The sequence below is a fragment of the Schistocerca americana genome, unplaced genomic scaffold, assembly GCF_021461395.2.
Source record: "Schistocerca americana isolate TAMUIC-IGC-003095 unplaced genomic scaffold, iqSchAmer2.1 HiC_scaffold_24, whole genome shotgun sequence".
Classification (NCBI taxonomy): Eukaryota; Metazoa; Arthropoda; class Insecta; order Orthoptera; family Acrididae; genus Schistocerca; species Schistocerca americana.
Window position 1 is genome coordinate 4022013 of NW_025725950.1, and position 22745 is coordinate 4044757.

General features: G+C 39.0%; 1 protein-coding gene across 1 annotated transcript in view; it reads right to left on the reverse strand.

Moving 5' to 3' along the window:
* LOC124575367 (molybdenum cofactor biosynthesis protein 1-like) overlaps positions 1 to 22745 on the reverse strand; it is a 73176-nt gene that overhangs the window by 15921 nt on the left and 34510 nt on the right. Inside the window, exons 5-6 of the mRNA XM_047131172.1 lie at positions 19673 to 19818; positions 14693 to 14778 (exon numbers count right to left, since the gene is read on the reverse strand). Of these exons, the coding sequence (XP_046987128.1) occupies positions 14693 to 14778; positions 19673 to 19818 (232 nt within the window). The remainder of the gene's footprint in view (positions 1 to 14692; positions 14779 to 19672; positions 19819 to 22745) is intronic.

Genomic DNA, 22745 nt, shown 5'->3' on the forward strand with positions numbered 1-22745 from the left:
AACACTGGCTCTCTATTTACTCCGTGACCCCCAGAAAGTGATTTAATAAAACTTGGAGCCAGTAAATAGATATCCTAGTGCCCACTTTGCCTGAGAATGTTCTTATAGCTGCAGCTTATAGCTCTGAGGAATTAGGAGATTGTCCGGGATTTCTAATCAAAAACGGTTTTCCAAAATATTTGAGTATATTCTGAAATTCACTAATAAAAACCACAAGTATCCCTACAACCTAACTAACAGAGCAGTTCAGAGTCTAATGCGCTGATGCAACTATAAATGTCCGAATTAAATGTTAAAAGAATGCTCGCCATAATTTGATGAAAATATTTCATCAAACGCCACGCTAAATATTTGGTAGAATGTCTGTCCCGCGACGGCACGTGAAAATACGACAATACGCAAACTGAAGCTAGTTAATGAAAATCATTCCAGAATTAACACTTCACATGAAATGTTCTCATGGTTCCGCGTATCTCTAGTAACTTAATACGGCACCCGAGGCTGTTTGTAGCAGATACACTGATGCGACGCGACTACCGACACAGATGGCGTGTCATTCAGCGTCTGGAGAGAACTGGGGCCTTGCTTCCTCGCGCAGTGTTCTTATATATAAAGCCGCGGTGCGGACGGCTGAGGGAACGCCTGATCAAATCCGCTATCCCGACTAGCCGCTGGGCTAGTAACGCACCACTTCAAGTTACATAATAATTTATAGCTTCTTTGGCTGATGGCCGAAGAAGCTCTTAATTTAAACGTGCATTCAGCACGCAGGTAAGTATTGATAATAAAATTTTGACGTGGCTAAGTTAAATACTTTAGGCGAGAGAATTAATTTAATTGCCCTGCACGCACTAGATGAGCTCTGAACTGGCCCTGTTGAGATCCGCTATCGCTATAATTTTATAGGTATTAAAAAGAAACTTTACACATCTTCATAATCATAGCAGACCTCCAACCTATTTAAATCTAAACAACCTAGCCTTATTTATTAACCTACTTAATCTATCTCGCTTCCTTCAGTTTTGAGACGAAAACCAGAAAATCATGAATTTCCACTAAAATCTTAATATGTGAAATCCAAAGTACTGTTTTTATTAAATCATTATGAAAGATGAATCTAAATATAAATTTTGAAGTCTCTAGCTCTGTTCTGTTGCGCCAATGATTTTTCCAGAAAAACGTCCAAATCTCGGAAATGGCTGAAGTTATCGAACTGATATTTAACACACATTAATTTAATATTATTTCTGACATGCTAGAAAAGTTTTAGTTCATTTGTCCTGTAGAACAAACAAAAAGAGTGCCTCAGACTCTGTTCACTTAATATCTGTGGGTGGGTCACAATGAAATGGGGATATATACATTTTATCCTTCAACATTTTTCTGGAACAAAGTTAACAGAACCTTTTCAATTTTACTCTCGTGGTTACTTAACTGTCATAAAATCGTTAAACAAATGGCTCAAAACGCCTTTAGTCATGTATTAGAGAAAATCTATGCTCAAGGCATACAGTGATGAATCATATTTAATCTGAATTTATTATTTCTGGGCCGGAACACTGAACCAATGCTCGGTACATCCTTGATACATTTGCATTTTAAGCACTTAACTGACTCATCTTTGATTACTTTATTCTTAGAGATAGTATGAGTATGATTAGGGGTTGTTTTCTCAGCTTCTTTGTACATGTGAGTAACTTTTGGTAATAGTACAGTTTTGAGTGTTCAAAACACACTACGTTTAGTTGACTACAAAATCCACTTATTGGTCCTCTGCTGTTGTCAGTTCCACATCTGCAATTAGGTACTTACTTACTTTGAAGTGTATTTATGCTGAGCTAAAATAATGTTTCACGTCTGTCAGTATGTTATTTATTTATTTTGCTAGTGTATGTACTTATTTAACACTCACTCTATTAATATTTAAAGCATAGGATAGCACATTTATTTCATATTCATAGTGTATTGCAGCTGATTAGTTTGCTGACGTGGCAATCCATTTCCACTCAATCGGACGCTGAAACCACAGGTAGTCTCTTTCAGACCTACCACTAAACTGCATCAAATAATTATGGACGAGCGTAATGCTATATTCCTTAAACCTATAGGACACCATGAGCTGCTCTGTCTCATTTAACATAAGGGTACCTATGGTCGCATTCACGCCTCCAACTCATAACCTCAATACGTGTAGGTGTATCCTGTCACACACTACACTAAAATAATGGCCAGCTCCAACCTTATAAATACTTCAGGGACGTGTCCTTCACGTCTCAACCACAAACACTGTTCAATTCTATTATACTGCCTTTCCTTGCTACACAAGGTGAGTTTATCCTTACAACTTATCTGCATATATTTCATACCACTAAGCAATCTCTTTTACTATTTATTAGTCAGCTCTAAAGCATACACTAGGTCTCATTGACACTTCAGATCCTGCTTGTACATGAATTCATACATCTTTTTAAATTACTGTTGGTGGACCATTTCCAATAAAAGAACACTTTGTAGTTACTATATTACCAGGGTACTATACATAATTGTTACTCAAATACATTTGTATCTTAATTACGTCATACTTCCCTATTGTTTGTCACTATTAGGTTTGTCACATTAGGTATTTTTCTTCACTAATCGGTAGATAGAATGGTTGCATAACTCATGGCTTGATAGCCATGACAGAAAATTTTCATGTCTGGAAAGAAAAGGTCGAAAATTTTAGTGGATAGGAAAGAGGAAGAATGAGTGAGACCTGAAAGGGAAAGAAGATCTCACACAGCTGGGACTGCACAGCTGCCACACTGTGTAGAGGTTACAGAACAACCTCCTCCCTACAGCATTCATTAGCTTAATGCTGTATTGATAATTATACTGGAAAATTTAGTATTTGGAAAGAAAATGTCGAAATTTTTGAGGATAGGAAAGATGAAGAATGAGTGAGACCTGAAAGGGAAAGAAGATCTCACACAGCTGGGACTGCACAGCTGCCACACTGTGTAGAGGTTACAGAACAACCTCCTCCCTACAGCATTCATTAGTTTAATGCTGTAAAGAAGAGTTAGAAATTTTAGGTGGATAGAAAAGATGAAGAGTGAGTGAGACCTGAAAGGGAAAGATCTCACACAGCGGGGACTGCACAGTTGCCACACTGTGTAGAGGTTACAGAACAACCTCCTCCCTACAGCATTCATTGGCTACCTATGAATCTGCCAGGTCGATCTGAAAATACTTTATGATGCCTTTTTAGAACCTGTCTCAGTTCTTCCTTTTGATTGCCTGAAATCCTATCGATTTCCTGCAATTTAGCTTCTATTTTGTCTAAAATAATTGCTTCTTCTTCTTCTTCTGTGTTCAACTTATTGTTATTAAGATTAACATCCTCGTCCCAATACCTCCTGTTTTTCAGAACTCGTATAGGCAGCTCCCAAGTTTCATGATCAGTTACTACATGTTTATCACTAAAAGGTACTATAATTACTCCGGTTATTGGCAAGACCATTTTTAACTGGCTTCTTTCAAAGTCAACAACACTCTGATATTTCGACAAGAAATCTATGCCAATTAAAACCTCAATACTGAGATTGTTTACAATTAAACATGGATGATCAATTACATTACCATTTATGTTAAAGGGTAGCAAAGCTTCTTGCTTTACTGTTTTTGACACCTTGCCAGTAGCACCAATTATTCTTAGTCCTGATACCCTCATTACAGTAAGTTTGTCTTTACCAGGTAATGCATCAAAGAAGGACTGAGATATTGCACTCACCTCACTTCCACTGTCTAAGAGACAACGTACATTGATACCCAACATATTCACTATTATTATAGGGTGGCTTATTCTAGGTTGTACAGGTGGTTCCTCACATTCATCTAGTAGTTCCTTTTGGATTTGTCTCCAACTAAAGTGATCAACATCTGTCTTCATTACATTTAGGTCACAGTGTGTAGGGGTTTCCTGAATTACATTTTCAGCTGCCTTTTCCAGTCTGTCTATTAATTTTAAATCGAAACACCGCACGACTTCATTACATTTAGTTTGCTGAACATGACCCAAATTACTATAGTCTGAGCGATTCTGCGCCTCCAGACCGGGCATAACATTAGTTACAGCTAAACCACTTTCACCATTATCGTTGGTTTCCTTCTCAAGTGACAACTGGTCACAGCTACTGGGTTCATTGACCCCAAACAGCCTACCCTCTACATTCCTACTTATCTCCTGTCCTAAATCTATTAGTACATTATCAACATCCTGCACAGGCACTTTAGATAAGAGCACATCATCCTCATCGTAAATATAAGCATGAATTTCTTCTGCTTCTTCACCTGTCAATTCAGTATTTTGTAGCTCATCCCTACTGTTACACTGCTGCGCCTTCTCTTTCTCTTCCCACTTAGAAAGCGTTTCTAACACGGTATCTATCAAATACTGTGAGTGATCTAATATTTCTGTTGTATCCTTAGGTGCTACCGACATTTCATCCATCTGTTCAGTTTGAGTATTCTGATCTGTCTTACCCATTCCCTTAACTACTGGCTTAGGAAAAGTAACCGCCTGGTGAGCGCCAGTGTCCTCATAGACGGGAACTAGTTTTCCTGCCTAGGTCTACTACTGTTTCCTTTATTTTCATTATAGTTAGCTGGCATAGCCTTACTTTCCGTACTGTTGTTTACATGCATATTTCTGTTTGGAACAAAATTATTATCCCTTGGACGCCATTGTTGGTTCTGATAATTATTTCCCCAATTCCTATCTCTCTTAGGATGACGAACACCTACTGTTCTGATGTTTACATTGCCATTTTGCTCGTTCCTAAATTACTATTATTATTATTGGCATTACGGTTATTACGTGCTTGCTCCTCATTGGCAGCAACACGTTCTACACGTTCCAAATATTCAATGAAACGATCCAGATTGTCTCTAGGGGCTGATATAATTCTAGTTTGCCAGTACCATGGCAGTTTGGTTTCCAGACCTAGTATAATCATTTCTGGTTTTAGCTTTTCCGCCAAATGTGACAAACGTGAAATCCATGACCTAGCAAACTCTTTAATAGATTCCTTGCCTGCATTGAAGCGTTTTCCACTCCAAAATTCTCTCAACACTTCATTTTGCTTATTGCTAGACCAATATTCATTAATAAAAGCTGTTTTAAATTCCGCTAAAGTTTTACATTTCAACATAACATCAGCTGACCAACGCATGGCGTCACCTGCTAAATGGCTTCTAATAAATGAGATTTTCTCTCGCTCAGACCAAGTTGGTGGAATCACATCTTCAAAATCGTTCCAGAAATCTAGCGGGTGGATATTTTTATCTGGATCGAACTGCAAGAACTGCCGACACCCGATAAAAGCAGCGTTTGCAGCTACAACTTGTTGTACACTACCATTACCAGAAGTTACTGAAGCTACTTTACTTTCAATGTTAGCAATGTTAGTACTGATATTTTCTACTTTCATTTCAACATTATCTACTCTTTGTACAATATGAGTAGTGTCAGTTTTGATTGCTTCTACTTCTGCTTGACATATGTTTACTTTTATATTAACATCTTTAAATCTATCTGAGCACAGTTCAGATTCTGCCTCGATCTTTTCTGTTAACTTGTGCTCCAGCTTCGCATCTTCCATTTGGAAGTCTTTGCGAACCTCAGCAACTTCGGATTTAACTGTTTTATACATTTCAGAAAACTGTTGAGCAACCTTTTTCTTAATATCCTCATGATTGCAATCAATTTTACAATTCAAACTGTCAAGATCCTTTTCAACTTATTGCAACCAGCCTTGAAGGTATCGTCCATTACCTCCAATCGTTTATTAAAACTAGTTTGGCTGGCCACAATTTCATACTTTAATTCAGCATTATTGGATTCTAATTTATTGTCCATTGCCTCAAACCGTTTATTAAAATTTGTTTGACTGGCCACCATTTCAGACTTTAATTCAGCATTGCTGGCAGCTATTGCTTGTAATATAACATTTAAATCAACAGCCCCAGCATCTTTGGGTTGCTCACGAGCTGGCTTTTTATCACACTCAGGTGACGAAAAACTAGCTCCAACACCAGAATTATCAAAACTAACTGAAACTTCTGATTGATTAGTCATATCTAACTTCTCCTTCTTAAACTCTACCATCTCTGATGACTGTTTCATTTTTAATTCATCAGAGAAACTATCATCCACTAAATTTATCATTTCTACTTTCCGCTTTACTACAGGAGTCTCTATTATTGAATCATTGCCCCTTCCCACACTACTGCCAGGAGACAATACTTCATATTTCACCTTAACATTACTACTTTCATGCATATTTACACTCGAACCGTTGTCTGGATTTACAGTTCCCTCAACAGACATAGGTTCTGATTTAAGTTTAACCTCAGTTTCTTTTGACGGTTCCATCGCCGACAGTCTTTTAGTGCAGGTTAGTAAAATTTTTAACAGTTTTTCACTTAACTTAGTTCCTTCTGCACGACGTATGGCGTTGCCGGCGCGGCGTACCAGGATTCCTGATGCGACGTGGCACGTTAAACTGCAGACGGCTCTCCGACGGCTGTTGTGTGTTAGCGTGGCCCGCAATTGCAGGCTCTGCGTCGGCTGCTCCAGCGGACGACTGCGGTGCGGCGAGACTGGCTTCTCGCGATGCCGGCAGCACCGCTAGACTCAGTGCCAGCTCCGTCAATCCAGATGCGTTGTTAATCCAATTGCGTCGTCCACATGCACACGTAACACATTCACTGTTCTATACTCAGTTGCGTGTCGCATTTCACTCGCGAATCCGAATAGTTAAAAATCACTTTCACTTAGTTGTTTCCCGGCCGATGCACCATATGTGGGGCGGCGGATGTATAAGTTTGTAACAATAATAAAAAATCTGATTGCTGGATATATGCTTGCGTGTTGAATCAGTTTCTAGCTTTTAGAATGTTGTTATTGCTGTCTTTTGCCGTTCTCAACACTGGCTCTCTATTTACTCCGTGACCCCCAGAAAGTGATTTAATAAAACTTGGAGCCAGTAAATAGATATCCTAGTGCCCACTTTGCCTGAGAATGTTCTTATAGCTGCAGCTTATAGCTCTGAGGAATTAGGAGATTGTCCGGGATTTCTAATCAAAAACGGTTTTCCAAAATATTTGAGTATATTCTGAAATTCACTAATAAAAACCACAAGTATCCCTACAACCTAACTAACAGAGCAGTTCAGAGTCTAATGCGCTGATGCAACTATAAATGTCCGAATTAAATGTTAAAAGAATGCTCGCCATAATTTGATGAAAATATTTCATCAAACGCCACGCTAAATATTTGGTAGAATGTCTGTCCCGCGACGGCACGTGAAAATACGACAATACGCAAACTGAAGCTAGTTAATGAAAATCATTCCAGAATTAACACTTCACATGAAATGTTCTCATGGTTCCGCGTATCTCTAGTAACTTAATACGGCACCCGAGGCTGTTTGTAGCAGATACACTGATGCGACGCGACTACCGACACAGATGGCGTGTCATTCAGCGTCTGGAGAGAACTGGGGCCTTGCTTCCTCGCGCAGTGTTCTTATATATAAAGCCGCGGTGCGGACGGCTGAGGGAACGCCTGATCAAATCCGCTATCCCGACTAGCCGCTGGGCTAGTAACGCACCACTTCAAGTTACATAATAATTTATAGCTTCTTTGGCTGATGGCCGAAGAAGCTCTTAATTTAAACGTGCATTCAGCACGCAGGTAAGTATTGATAACAAAATTTTGACGTGGCTAAGTTAAATACTTTAGGCGAGAGAATTAATTTAATTGCCCTGCACGCACTAGATGAGCTCTGAACTGGCCCTGTTGAGATCCGCTATCGCTATAATTTTATAGGTATTAAAAAGAAACTTTACACATCTTCATAATCATAGCGGACCTCCAACCTATTTAAATCTAAACAACCTAGCCTTATTTATTAACCTACTTAATCTATCTCGCTTCCTTCAGTTTTGAGACGAAAACCAGAAAATCATGAATTTCCACTAAAATCTTAATATGTGAAATCCAAAGTACTGTTTTTATTAAATCATTATGAAAGATGAATCTAAATATAAATTTTGAAGTCTCTAGCTCTGTTCTGTTGCGCCAATGATTTTTCCAGAAAAACGTCCAAATCTCGGAAATGGCTGAAGTTATCGAACTGATATTTAACACACATTAATTTAATATTATTTCTGACATGCTAGAAAAGTTTTAGTTCATTTGCTTGATTTTTAAGGTATTGCGCAACATTTATGACGTCAGAGCTAGTTACAGCAGACTAGCTGACACTCAATGGAAACTGATGTGAATTTACTACAGCGTGAGTAGGCTGCTTCCCTACAGTGTGCTTGCTTGTGTGAATGAATGGTGTGTATTTCTATTTCTTTTTCTGATGAAGGTTGTGGCCAAAAGCTTATGTGTAAGTGTCTTAACTGTGCCTGTCTGCATTTTAACGTGCCATCTTTATGGTAATTAGCACTCTATCTTTTCCTACACTGCTGATATTCCAACCTGGAGTTTCCATTGTTTGAACTTACGGTCTACTGTTTTATGTTGCAGTGCACTTCTACAAGTGTAATACACAAATGTTGCCTTAGGAAAGAGTCACAATAACATCCATGTCTACCGTTTGCTATTTTTTACGAAATAGCACATCACACTCGAAATTTAACTTAGCCAATGAAATAAGTTTGAAGATTTATTGTGTGTAAGAGACACGAGGGCCCACTGTGTGGGAAATGTGGGAAGTTCTGTGCAGAGATGGAGTTATCCACAGACGCAGTAAGTCTTGGGAGCTATACGGGTGTTTAAACATCGACACCTGCTGGGATGAGGGGCCACTTACTCTGAGGTGGCGCTGTGCCAGCAACGAGCTCAACCCATTGATTAGCACCACAGATGACAATGAGCAACCAGCTGCTTCTCTGTGCAGAGATATAAAATTTATCGATTTTGGACATCTTTTGACAATCTGTCACATGGAGAACAATGTTTACTCTGGCAATTTTAACACTAATCTAGTGTTCTGCAACATATTAATGTGAAATGTTGTCTATGATGTTGAAGCGTGTAAGTTAAACTGATATCTGAGAATTTGTTGTTTTTGTGGCATTATCTGGAAAATGGCCTCTCTTGCAGCTCCAAGCATAAATGTCAAGTGAAGAAGAATGATTAGCACAGCACACTGGAACCGAGTAGGGATCCGGTTTACTGCTCGGCCACTAAATTAGCATATCGTGAGTACACCAGAAGAGACGCTGTACACACTTGCATATACTACATACACAAGTACAAGCATCGATCAAGCTACTGCGAAACTGCACTCTGTGTGACTCATCACTACATCAGAATACTGTAAATGTGGTGATTCCAATTTCTTAAGGTCTCTTCCTGTTTGTTTTCATCAGTAGGATCTTATTTTTCAAGTATGTGGGAATCCAATGAGCTGCCTGTTTGGATACATTCTTTCTGTATGTCCCACAAGTTGGATTCCTTGGAGACACATTGTAACAAGAGCTTTTAGGAATTTGCCTGGAGATTTCACACTGGGTTCTGTGTGATGTATCCCATCCTTTATTCTTGGACCTAAGATTTTTACTACAATTTTACATTCTTCTAATTCAGTTTGCTGTTTTCATGTCTTGTGCTGGACAAAGAGTCTCTCTCATGCATAAAGAAATTCTAATTTGATCACTGTTGTACAATGTTAGATTTTAGAGTTCCAGGAAAAATACTTTTAGTTAACTGAGAGACAGTTTGTACTTTCCGAAGTCTGGATTCTATGGCCTTCTTTTCATTATGATGTTCAGTGGTCTTTTTCACCAAATTATTTAAACTATTTAACACCGAATACTATGTCATTGCCTATATAAGTTCACCCAGTGCCATTTTGGTATCAGCCAAGAATTTTTTCTCCAGGTGAAATTAGTAGTCCAATTTTCCTAGCTTGCTCCCTTAATATTTCAAATTGCTTTAGCATATCAGTGATGTCTTTGTCAATTAGTATTATGTCATCGGTATAGGTTACACAATATAATTCTATCTTTAAGTTTACGTTCTAGTCAGTGTAATAGTGCACCTGCTCTTCTCCATTATCTTACAATTTTCTTAGGGGCATAGTTGAATAGCAATGTGATATGCCATCCCATTTTCATATTCTTATGTCTGTCTTAAATTACACTGCTTGAAAAAAAGTGAGACACTCAGAAGGTGGGGAGAAAACAAATTGAAACATAGCTAATTTAGAGGGTATGTGATGTTATTTCAGTGATAACAAAACATAGTCAAATTTACACAGAACTTATCAGTTTGAGCCCACTTATCAATACAGCAATGCACCCTGTCTGGCCTGGACAGTGCGGGAGGATGTCGTAAAGCTGCTGCATACCCTCCTGAGAAAGGTGATCCACAACTGTTGTAACTGGACATTGCAATCATGGATACAGGCAGTGGGATGGAGTTGACGTCCATGTTGGTCCCATAATGTTATATCAGGGACAGATATGGGGATTTTGCTGGCCACAGGAGTATATCAACATCACACAGACAATTTAAAGAGACACATACTACATGTGGACAAGCACCGGCCTGTTGAAAAATAGCACCACAATACTATTACACACTGCTGTACCATCAGAGTTCCCACGGCCATTACAAGCCGTGACCTGAAGTCATACCCAATGGCTCCCCACACCATGGGATTCCTTTGTGACCCACCCCCCCCAAAATGTGGAAGAATGGGACCTCTCCCCATCTCCCCGGGTCACTGTCAAACTTCTCCACGATAGTCATTTGGAGCAGTGCAGGACTGGGACTCATCAGTGAACATAATGTGACGCCATTCATTAGCAGTCCGTACTTCTTGATCATGGCACCACTTCACATGCAGTCATTTGCTTGGGTGTTAATGGCAGCCTATGCGCAGGACGGCAATTCCATAGTCTGGCTGCTCCTAGCTGTATGACACAGCATGTTGCAAGGAGACTATTACAGTGAACTCCTGTTTATCCGAAATGATCAGGACGGTGGTCAGTTCCGATAACGAAAATTCCAGATAAATCAAAGTCCCCCTGTTTTCACATGTGAACACTCCAAATTGCGTCAATATTGCGAAATACGATCGTAAAACGTGCGTAGGGTATGTAAAACATTACTGATATGGTTGCAAATAACCCTACACTTTTTTACTGAAAAAATTGTGTTGACATGTTAAAAAGGCACCAAACTATGATTGAAAACTCAAAGTTTTTAAATACTGTATAACAAAGCTCGTTTATTTTGCATTCTTACAGAAAAAATCTCCCTTATTTGGCAGCAGGAAAAAACAGGAGTTTTAATTTTATTACCTACTCTTTTGAATAAAAAATAAACTACTGAACAAAATTATGAAACAAATCTAGAGATTACTCAAAGGAACGAAAAGTCTGTCCAGAGGAACTTTCAAGAAAAGTAAAAAAAAAAAAAAAAAAAAAACTTTTTAAGTTATGGACATAGAAGTTCTAGGATGCTTCATTAGAGTTTATTTTCTGGTAACGAAGTCACGAATGCCTTTTTTTCTTTTTTTTTTTGCTTGAGAAACTATTGCTGCAACAATACATCTCCAACGTTGAAATCAAACTATTTCAGGATAAATCGTCTCCTCCTGTTGGCTGATGTACTCCAGGGCAGTTTGGATCACTTCGTAACAGAATGTGTGAGGAATATTTTTCTCTGATTCATCATCAGAAACATAGTCTTCTAACGCTTTATGATCGGTCACAATTTGGACGATTTCATCCTCAGTCACATGAAAAAATGCCATTTTCCATCCACTCTTCAATGTCTTCGAAGTGTGTGTCTTTACAACCAGCTTCTCCAGTAAATTCACCAAAATTATGTCAGCTTGAGTTTCGGTGTTGTCTCCTCCTTCCCACCACTTAGGTTGCCTTACGATCTAAGAGTTTTTCCAAGACCTAACAAGAGGAACTGGAGGAATTAGATTCCAAGCTTCAGCAATCAATGAATGACACTTAAAACATCAATTTTTTTAAGAGCTTCCACAAAATCATCTGCAGCATCAATCACACCTATTAAGTATTCCAGCATCTTGTGTCTGTAATGTTTTTCCATCGCCTCAAGAATACCTTGGTCCATCGGTTGACATAGAGATGTGACATTTTGTGGAAGAAATACAACTTTGATATCCCCATCTTGCAGATCACCTGGGTGAGAAGGAGCATTGTCCACAAGAAGTAGCGCTTTTCAAAGAAGTCCTTTTCCTTCCATGTAATTTACTACAGCTGAAACAAACTCTGCCTGGAACCACTCTCTGAAGATGGCACGGCACTGTTCATACATGCCTTAAGACTGATTCGTGTACCTCAGTGGGAAAGCTGGTTGGTTGGTGTCTAAATGCTCTTGGTGTTTTGGATTTGCCAATTAAAGTAAGACACAGTTTATGATTGCCAGTGGCATTACTGCAAGCGAGGACAGTAAATCTTTCTTTGATTTTTTTGTATCTGGAAGCCATTTCTTCTTCTTTAGAGGCAAGGGTTTTCGTTGGCAGCATTTTGTAATTCAACCCAGTTTCATCACATTTGTAAAGTTGATTGTCAGTATAACCTCCTTTGTCAATGATTGTGTGCAGTTTCTTCTTAAAATCAGCATAGCAGCTTCATCCCCAGATAATGATTTGGCACTGATGGCAATTTCATGGATGCCATGCTGCTTCTTGAAATGATCCTGCCAGCCATTACTTCCGAGGAATTCTTGCTTCTTTCCTTCTATCAGCTCATTAGCTCATTTTGACAAATTAGAGGACCTGAAACTGACACACCTTTGGCTCTTATTTATTCGTGCCACAAAAATAATGCCTCTTCTAACTGAGGATGTGCACCTTTTCTCATTGTTTTTCAAGATTTCACTGCGCTGCCCAATGCTTGGATGGAACAAAAATTTTTCAATTCCTGATCGATTTGTCTTCCGATCAGTAATTGTACTCCTACTCTGCAGCAACTTTTGTGGGTGGCTCACCAGCATCAATTCTCTGCAAAGTGTGATGCTCTTTTTCCAACAAGATCACATTCATTTTATGTTATGTGCCCTTAGTCACGTTCAGTGTTCTTTTTACAGACACTCGACTGAGTCCTTTATGGTTTTTGGCCCCTTTTATCTCTGGACACTTTAAGGCACATAGTGGGAGCACAAAACCTCAAATCAGACACACACAAATGCACAACTTGACAACACTCGAGATGCCGTAGACAAACTTTTGATTTTTGAAACCAGGCTGTGGCAGCCATCAAATGAAAGCATTCGATACATCTATGCCATTTCCTCTGTTCTACCCAAGCCCACGTGGCAACACAACAGGGTGTTGTACGTTCACTGTTAAACACTCAGCTTTGATGTACCGACAACAAGTGGAAAGAGTTAGGCGGCGCACTCTAATTGTCAGTTTCGACAGGCGTACGTTGCGCTCCATAGAACAATACTGTATGTACTGTACTTCCAAGGAGTTCCAATAGATGGCAGTGGCATGAAACCATGCAATACGAATAAGAAACGCACTAGAGCTTCAACCAACACACGCACGAATTGACGATACTTGGACTTTTGACACGCACCAGTGCACTGATTAGCAGTAGATTGCCAAAAAACACCAGCAAATGCTTGGCTCCAGGTGCACGCAAATTGAAACTTGTCAAGTGTCAATCTAGCTAGCCAAAAGTGTAGCTGCACAAGAGTTTACTGTACTTGTTCTCAGATGGCAGTCACAGACGTGAACAGGTTACAATGTACTCAGTACACTACACAGTGATGCTCCCTTGTAGTGGTCTGATGTAGTCAACTGGAACATTGATGATGAGTAAGCCCTTACTTTCCAACATCAGGCCACTGTCAGATCCAAATACTCCAAAAATACAGATGTTGCAAGGTTTAACCAGGGGACCAAATGGACATCCACAATGAGGTTTCTTTCAAACTCTCATCAGATAATGCTGTCTCACACCAATATGCAGCACCTTCATATCCTCCAGAGTGATGATTCAACATCTGACGCTATTCACATCCCTTATATACCACACGATGCTTGCTAAACAGCAATAAAAAAAAAGAACACTAATGAATAATGAAGGAAAAGACAGACTGTTACTTACCATAAAGAAGATACCTTAGGCTGCAGATGGGAAGAATTAAAAGACACTTACATAAAGCTTTCAGCCACAGCCTTCATCAGTAAGTAGTAATCTGTCTTTTCCAACATTGTTGATATTCCTACTGGAGTTTCCATTGTTTCAAGGACACTGATGCTTTTCTGTGAGTGTTTGCTTTATGATGTTTTCTGCATTTTAGCTTTTTTTTAAAAAAGAAAAAAAAAGAAAGAAAGAAAGAAAAAAAAAAAGATTTGTTGCTGGAAAACTTCTGAAGTCCAATAAAGGAGTTACAACAGCCATATATGGTTATCTGGTGGACCTTGCAGAACCAAATTCTAGGGCTGAAATATACTGTTGACCAATGGGCATTAATCAGAATGAATACTAAATAAAAAATTAAATTCAAGTTTACACAAAAAACACAGGTTCTATCACTGTTGCTTTTCATTCTATTTTGCTCTTATGTTTGCTATGACTTGTTAAGCAGAAATTTTCTTTCTATCTACAGAGTTACATTTGCTGTAATGTATCTTACCTCCATGTTGTTTCTTCTTTCTTCTCACTGCTGCCCCAATCATGGAAAGCAAGTCATCCTCACTGCATTTGCTTCGTATTGCATCTCTGAAACAACAGTTAAAACACCCGTTAAACAGTACCAGGCAATTACCACACAGTGAAATGTTGGTACACTAAAAAGGAAGAAAAACTTTGCAGAAATCTTCAACAGTAATCTTGTAGTCTGCAGTAGGCAACAGCAGGATAACAAACCCACTGGACAAGAATGGGAAAGTCATGATAGAAGTTACTTTTATTTTTATAAATAAACAGGTATCTTACACAAATGCTCAAGAGTATACATAGGATCTCGGGCTGAAGAGGTGGAGCAGAAACTGACATTAGTTTTGTTGAAGAGGGAGTACTGGAACACAGCACAATTTCTTGCAAAATGAAGCCAAATTTATTGATAAACTCTTAATTAATTGCCAAGCTCACTAATGTGACCATTTTATAACAGGTACTTACTGCTTGGAGTATATGTGACTTTTCAGGCTTGCCTAATAGATCTGTTGCAAAAACACTTTGGGTTCCCCACCAGATAACATTATGCAAGTCCCTCCCTCAATATTTCAGTGACACAACGTTTTGGCATCTTCAGGTGGTGGTGATTTCCACCATCACTGCTGCAAGATGCAACTGGCAATTTCCACGTGACAGCTTTGAAATTTATCATGTGGATGACTATGACCATCATATTTAGAATTCAGAGGATTTCATAGAATACCTGAAGATGCTTAAACTAGAACTTTCAGATCTTTTAGTTAGCTCAAATGTTATATCATTACTTACAAAAGTGCCCCTGCAGCCCTCATTAGAGGTTATTAGCAGCAAGTTTGAGAAAGAAATTGTGATGCTGTTTAAACATGTGCATACCTCATCCTATTTCTTATGTAACACCAACTACTTTAATCAAGTGGACAGTGTTCCCATGGGAGATCCTCTATTTCCCTTAGTAAATATCCAACATTCCTCCTTCTGGCAGAATGCTGAAGAGACATTTGTGGTGTGGCCCACATAATACAGACACTACCTATGTCCCTGCAGCATTTGCACTCGCTCCATCTGAATATTCAGTTCACTGTGGAAGTACAAAAAGATAGCAGCTTACCATTCCTGGATGTCACGGTTAGAAGAAAAGCTGACATAGCACTGGGGCTTAGTCTCTACTGCAAACTGATACACGCAGAGTTATATTTGAGGTCCAAAAGTTGCCGTCACCCTGCACAATGTGGTAGTGTCTTACACTCCCTGGCACATAGAGCACACGTGATTTCAGATACCGACAGTCTGCCTGGTGAACTGTAACACCTAAGAACAGTGTTCCAGCAGAATGTTTATTCTTGTAAACAGATTTGCAATGTGTTCTGAGCAAAGCAAGTTCAGTGTAGGGATGTAAATGAAGATACTTAGACAAGCACTGCAAATGGCTTTCTTGCCATATTTCAGTGGCATGTTTTCAAAATTAAAAGAATCGCTAAGAGAAACAGAATCAAGTGTGTTTTTCGTCTACCAGCAAAACTAAGGAATCGTTTGTGTTCAGTTAAAGACAATTTTGACCTTAGAAAACACAGATCATATATAAGATCTGATGCCATTATGGGAAACCTTATATAGGGCAGACACCTCACATTGTGCAAGAACACTGTGTTCAACAGCGCTGACAAAAATGCCACCCAGTAAATTAATGGTAGCAGAGCACTGCCTGAATACAGGGCACCACACGTTTCCCAAGAGGACTGAAATTGTATCCTCAGCATCATCACTCTAGGACTGTGTTTTTAAGAATGAGGCATGTATCCATACGGTGGGCAATCTTACCAACAGGAATATGGAATTTTGACTAAGCACTGCCCAGAATCCAGCACTGACTGCCATGAAATTAAAACAGTAGAAACCAGATCCTCCGATGTATGACCTGATGCAGTACCTTGCAGAGAGTTAATTCAGCTCTTAACCACACGAGTGTCCAGAAGTGCAGTCATTGCCCACAACACATAAGCAGAAGGCTACTATGAATGGCATTTCCATCCAACTGGGAGTGCCTGTCCACACATTCGTACTCCTGCTTCTAGCCTGACAAATTTCAATTCTGCTGTGCGAATATCACCAGCCACATCTTGCAGCAGTGATGACAGGACCCACCACTACCTGAAGATGACGAACAGTTGTGTTGGTGAAATATTGTGAGGCTTGGACAAAGTTATTCAGTGGCAAATCTGAGAAGATTTGTATACACTATTTTTCTGTGACGCAGGTAATGTGCAGCAAAATGTGATAACTTTCTGCATTTTCCTTTTTGTACATTTCAAAATACCCCAAAAATTGGTGAGAAACACTGAACATATGACATAACCAGATGACACACCCCACAGCATGTGCAGCAGTCGGGGTTGAGTGTAAATGAATGATTGAGCAGTGCAATACTTTCATTTGAGTAAACAGAGCAAATTTCGAAAACATTTTGTAAATATGATCTGTTGTAAATGTAGATGTTAAAAATTATTGTCCCTGCTGTAATCAAGCAAAAGCAGTTCTGATTTTGTGTTTATTGCTTCTGTCCCTTCTCTTGTTAGTAAAGAAAACATAGGTCATTTAATGGCGATGATGCTATTCTGAAGTTTATACTCATCTACTTGTTATGCAATATGGTAGGTTTTCATTGTACTGTACTTTGCAAGAAATCAAGGAAACTGCAAGACCGGTAAATAAAATAATAAACTTCTATATATAAAAATAAAGATGAGGTGACTTACCGAACGAAAGCGCTGGCAGGTCGATAGACACACAAACAAACACAAACATACACACAAAATTCAAGCTTTCGCAACAAACTGTTGCCTCATCAGGAAAGAGGGAAGGAGAGGGGAAGACGAAAGGAAGTGGGTTTTAAGGGAGAGGGTAAGGAGTCATTCCAATCCCGGGAGTGGAAAGACTTACCTTAAGGGGAAAAAAGGACAGGTATACACTCGCACACACGCACATACCCATCCACACATAAAGACACAAGCAGACATATATATATCTGCTTGTGTCTGTATGTGTGGATGGATATGTGCGTGTGTGCGAGTGTATACCTGTCCTTTTTCCCCCTAAGGTAAGTCTTTCCGCTCCCGGGATTGGAATTTTACTATCATTACTTTTTTTTTTTTTTTTTTTTTTTTTTTTTTTTTTTTTTTTTTTTTTTTTTTTACTTGTACCACACATATTCCACACGGTTCATGCTCACTCCTTCAATGATACTGCTCATCCTTCTCTAGTCTGTGAGTTGTCCCTGCTTTCCTGCGTGTTTGTTGGTTTAAACACCCTTGTTTCAAAAGAGAGTGACAGCTTAGATACAGTCTTGTCAACATTTTGTATTTTTATTTAGCAATTATTGTTTGAGCCTTATAGGTGAATGTCACAAGATATTGTCAACCACTGCATTCACTAGATGGGAATGGGGTTCATTTTTTAAGTTGCTGTTATCTTTTTCATCCTATCTTGGACTAGCTTTTCCATACTCCCACTCTATTTTACGTAGCCAAACAGTTATCCGCCCTTGCAAACTTGCTCCTTTACTACCAAGTCAACTAATACTGGGCAGCATAACAGAAGTTCCAATATCCAGTCTTTCACCACAATTCACCTACACACACTTTTCACTCACTGATTTTCTTTTTTCAATGTCATAAATATTTTGCTTTCACAGGCTGCTGTGCTTTGAACATAAAATTGTAGGAACATCTGCCTCACATGTCTTTTTTCTTTTTTTTAATTAAAGAATATGTTCCTTGCTTACTCCTATTTGCTTCTGATACATTTCCATTCTCACTTTTATTTTGTTTTGATCCATTTCTTTTTTCTTTGATAGACAAGTCAAACAACAATGGCAATATGTTGCAGCCCCCTGTGTTTCACCCTACTTACTATGAACTTACTTTTCTTAGCTTCCAATTTTATTAGTCATTTGGTTTTTAAGATACTTAAATTAATTGTTTGACCCTGTATTTTTATATCTTATTTTACCTTCAGTTGATAAAGGATTTCTGGTATGCTCACAAAGAGAGAGCTGATTCTTCCCACCCCTCACCCCCCTTACCATGTCCTGAAACAAACTTATCGCCAAGTCTTAGTCTAGTCATCAATTTAAAAGTGTCAGTTGTTGGTCCCATTGTCTAATAATTTGTACATTTATACACATGAAGTTCCAATTTTTATTTGGAACATATAGACTCTGATAATCATGAATCACAGTTGAAATGGCTCTGGGCACTATGGGACTTAACATCTGAGCCAAGGCAGGATTCAAACCTGCGACCGTAGCAGTCGCGCAGTTCTGGACTGAAGCACCTAGAACCGCTCGGCAACGGTGGCTGGCGAATCATAGTTACCATCACATGGACAGAAATACTGTGTTAACTTTAATACAACACAGGGACATAGCCAAAAATGTCTTTACATAATTTCCAGTTCTGATTACTTTCCTTTAATTTAATCTCACAAATAGGTTAGTGTAACATGATGCTGACAGAGGCAAATTATATATACTCACAAATTATTTAGCTAGAGGTATCTGGTTTGTATGTCTGGGAGGGAGGAGGGTGCAAGCTGAAAACTTCAAGAAAAGATTACTCATTTCATACCTGCTGGATTTAACTGCAGTTTATCTCTTCCATATACCAACCACATACCTAATGTGCATGGCAAACAGTTTGAAAGTATTATTCTATACTCAGCATTTGGAAATATCAGTTCCTTCATGAGAGAGGAAAGAGGGATAAGTTTCTGAAGGTCTCAAAGGTCACTCGGACTCCGTGACTAATGTGAGGACAAGAGGAACGAATGTGTCTATAAGAAGTTTTGGAATTTCACCTCCTGAAGGTAAAATACTGATCACTCTGTCAGTCTTCTAGTAATTTTATGGTTTCCTCGCATGAATTTTCACTTGGACATGATTATTCTATGTTTCATCACTCACCTGAGAGATATCTCTGAATACCCAAAGAGACACACCTCCAAACTGCCATCAGCTGTTATCTGTAAACGGTTGCACGTGCCACAGAAGTGTTCACTCATTGAGGTTATAAATCCCACACGTCCCTTGAAGCCCGGGACATGGTATGCCTGCAAAAAGAAATTGGAAGAAAATAGCTACTGCTGTTGTGTAAATACTATAAATGTGTTGCTCACCAAGTGGAGGAAGGAGAAAATGTGCATTAAGGGGAGTTTGAACGCCCTATCCTGACAATGTTAAATTTGGTGACTTAACTTCCCCGTATTTCAGGAACAACTGTAGCCATTGACAAGAAACTTTTACAGGACATTAAACTATATGTTCTGAGTCTTACAATAATTGCATTTCAGCCACTGCTTTTGGAAATGCAATTTTTTAATTACACAGTTAAAATTTTGTGTACTTTTTTGTATGTTATTCTAAATAATTTTATTTATGCATAATATTATGTTCTTCTTTTAGTTCAGAAGACTCAGAATACGTATGTTATTACTCCCTGAAAATTTTAATTCGCTACTCGAAGTAGTTTCTGAGATTTAGGGAAAATGCAAGAGAAAATCTAAATTTTCAAGAAGAGTTTTTAAAGTTTTAATAGACTGTAACTCAATATATGCTTAACATTTTATTTTTAGTCACTCAGAAGCACCCTGCACCATACTGTATATCATCCTCTTGACCTTTTTTAAGTTTTTTCTTGTTTTCTTCTTTCTGGACTCTGTAGTGGCCAACTGTGCTGCATACAGTGCTTTACCATTGCAAACCTTGTCCATCCATTCAAATTCTCTGATGCAGTTTGCTCCAGAATTAATTCCCATATGTTGTAGCACTTTCACGCTACCAATGTTGCCATCATTAAAAGCAATAACAGCATGACTGACCCCCACTTTAGTGTCTTCATTACAAGAAAAACATTTTTTGGTCTACATCTACATCTACATCCATACTCCTCAAGCCACCTGACGGTGTAGGCTACCTTGAGTACCTCTATTAGTTCTCCCTTCTATTCCAGTCTCGTATTGTTCGTGGAAAGAAGGATTGTTGGTATGCCTATGTGCGGGCTCTAATCTCTCTCATTTTATTCTCATCGTCTCTTCGCGAGATATACGTAGGAGGGAGCAATATACTGCTTGACTCCTCGGTGAAGGTATGTTCTCGAAACTTCAACAAAAGCCCGTACAGAGCTACTGAGCGTCTCTCCCGCAGAGTCTTCCACTGGAGTTTATCTAACATCTCCGTAATGCTTTCATGATTACTAAATGATCCTATAACGAAGCATGCTGCTCTTTGTTGGATCTTCTCTATCTCTTCTATCAACCCTATCTGGTACGGATCCCACACTGCTGAGCAGTATTCAAACAGTGAGCGAACAAGTGTACTGTAACCTAATTCCTTTGTTTTCGGATTGCATTTCCTTAGGATTCTTCCAATGAACCTCAGTCTGGCATCTGATTTACCGACGATCAACTTTATATGATCATTCCATTTTAAATCACTCCTAATGCATACTCCCAGATAATTTATGGAATTAACTGCTTCCAATTGCTGACCTGTTATATTGTAGCTAAATGATATGGGATCTTTCTTTCTATGTATTCGCAGCACATTACACTTGTCTACATTGAGATTCAATTGCCATTCCCTGCACCATGCATCAATTCGCTGCAGATCATCCTGCATTTCAGTACAATTTACCATTGTTGCAACCTCTTGATATACCACAGCATCATCCGCAAAAAGCCTCAGTGAACTTCCGATTTCATTCACAATGTCATTTATGTATATTGTGAATAGCAACAGTCCTACGACACTCCCCTGCAGTACACCTGAAATTACTCTTACTTCGGAAGACTTCTCTCCATTGAGAATGACATGCTGCATTCTGTTATCTAGCAACTCTTCAATCCAATCACATAATTGGTCTGACAGTCCATATGCTCTTAAATTGTTCATTAAACGATTGTGGGGAACTGTATCGAATGCCTTGCGGAAGTCAAGAAACACAGCATCTACCTGGGAACCCGTGTCTAAGGCCCTCTGAGTCTCGTGGACGAATAGCGCGAGCTGGGTTTCACACGATCGTCTTTTTCGAAACCCATGCTGATTCCTACAGAGTAGATTTCTAGTTTACAGAAAAGTCATAATACTCGAACATAATACATGTTCTAAAATTCTACAACTGATCGACGTTAGAGATATAGGTATATAGTTCTGCACATATGTTCGACATCCCTTCTTGAAAACGGGGATGACCTGTGCCCTTTTCCAATTCTTTGGAACGCTACGATCTTGTAGAGGCCTACGGTACACTGCTGCAATAATGGGGGCCAAGTTCCTTCGCATACTCTGTGTAATATTGAACTGGTATCCCATCAGGTCCAGCGGCCTTTCCTCTTTTGAGTGATTTTAATTGTTTCTCTATCCCTCTGTCATCTATTTCAATATCTACCATTTTGTCATCTGTGCGACAATCTAGAGAAGGAACTACAGTGCAGTCTTCCTCTGTGAAACAGCTTTGGAAAAAGACATTTAGTATTTCGGCCTTTAGTCCATCATCCTCTGTTTCAGTACCTTTTTGGTCACGGAGTGTCTGGACATTTTGTTCTGATTCACCTACCGCTTTGACATAGGAGCAAAATTTCTTAGGATTTTCTGCCAAGTCAGTACATAGAACTTTACTTTCGAATTCATTTAACGCCTCTCGCATGGCCCTCCTCACATTACATTTCGCTTCGCGTAATTTTTGTTTGTCTGCAAGGTGTTGGCTATGTTTATGTTTGCTGTGAAGTTCCCTTTGCTTCCGCAGCAGTTTTCTAACTTGGTTGTTGTACCACGCTGGCTCTTTTCCATCTCTTACGATCTTGCTTGGCACATACTCATCTGACGCATATTGTACGATGGTTTTGAACTTTGTCCACTGATCCTCAACACTATCTGTACTTAAAACAAAACTTTTGTGTTGAGCCGTCAGGTACTCTGAAATCTGATTTTTGTCACTTTTGCTAACCAGAAAAATCTTCGTACCTTTTTTAATATTTCT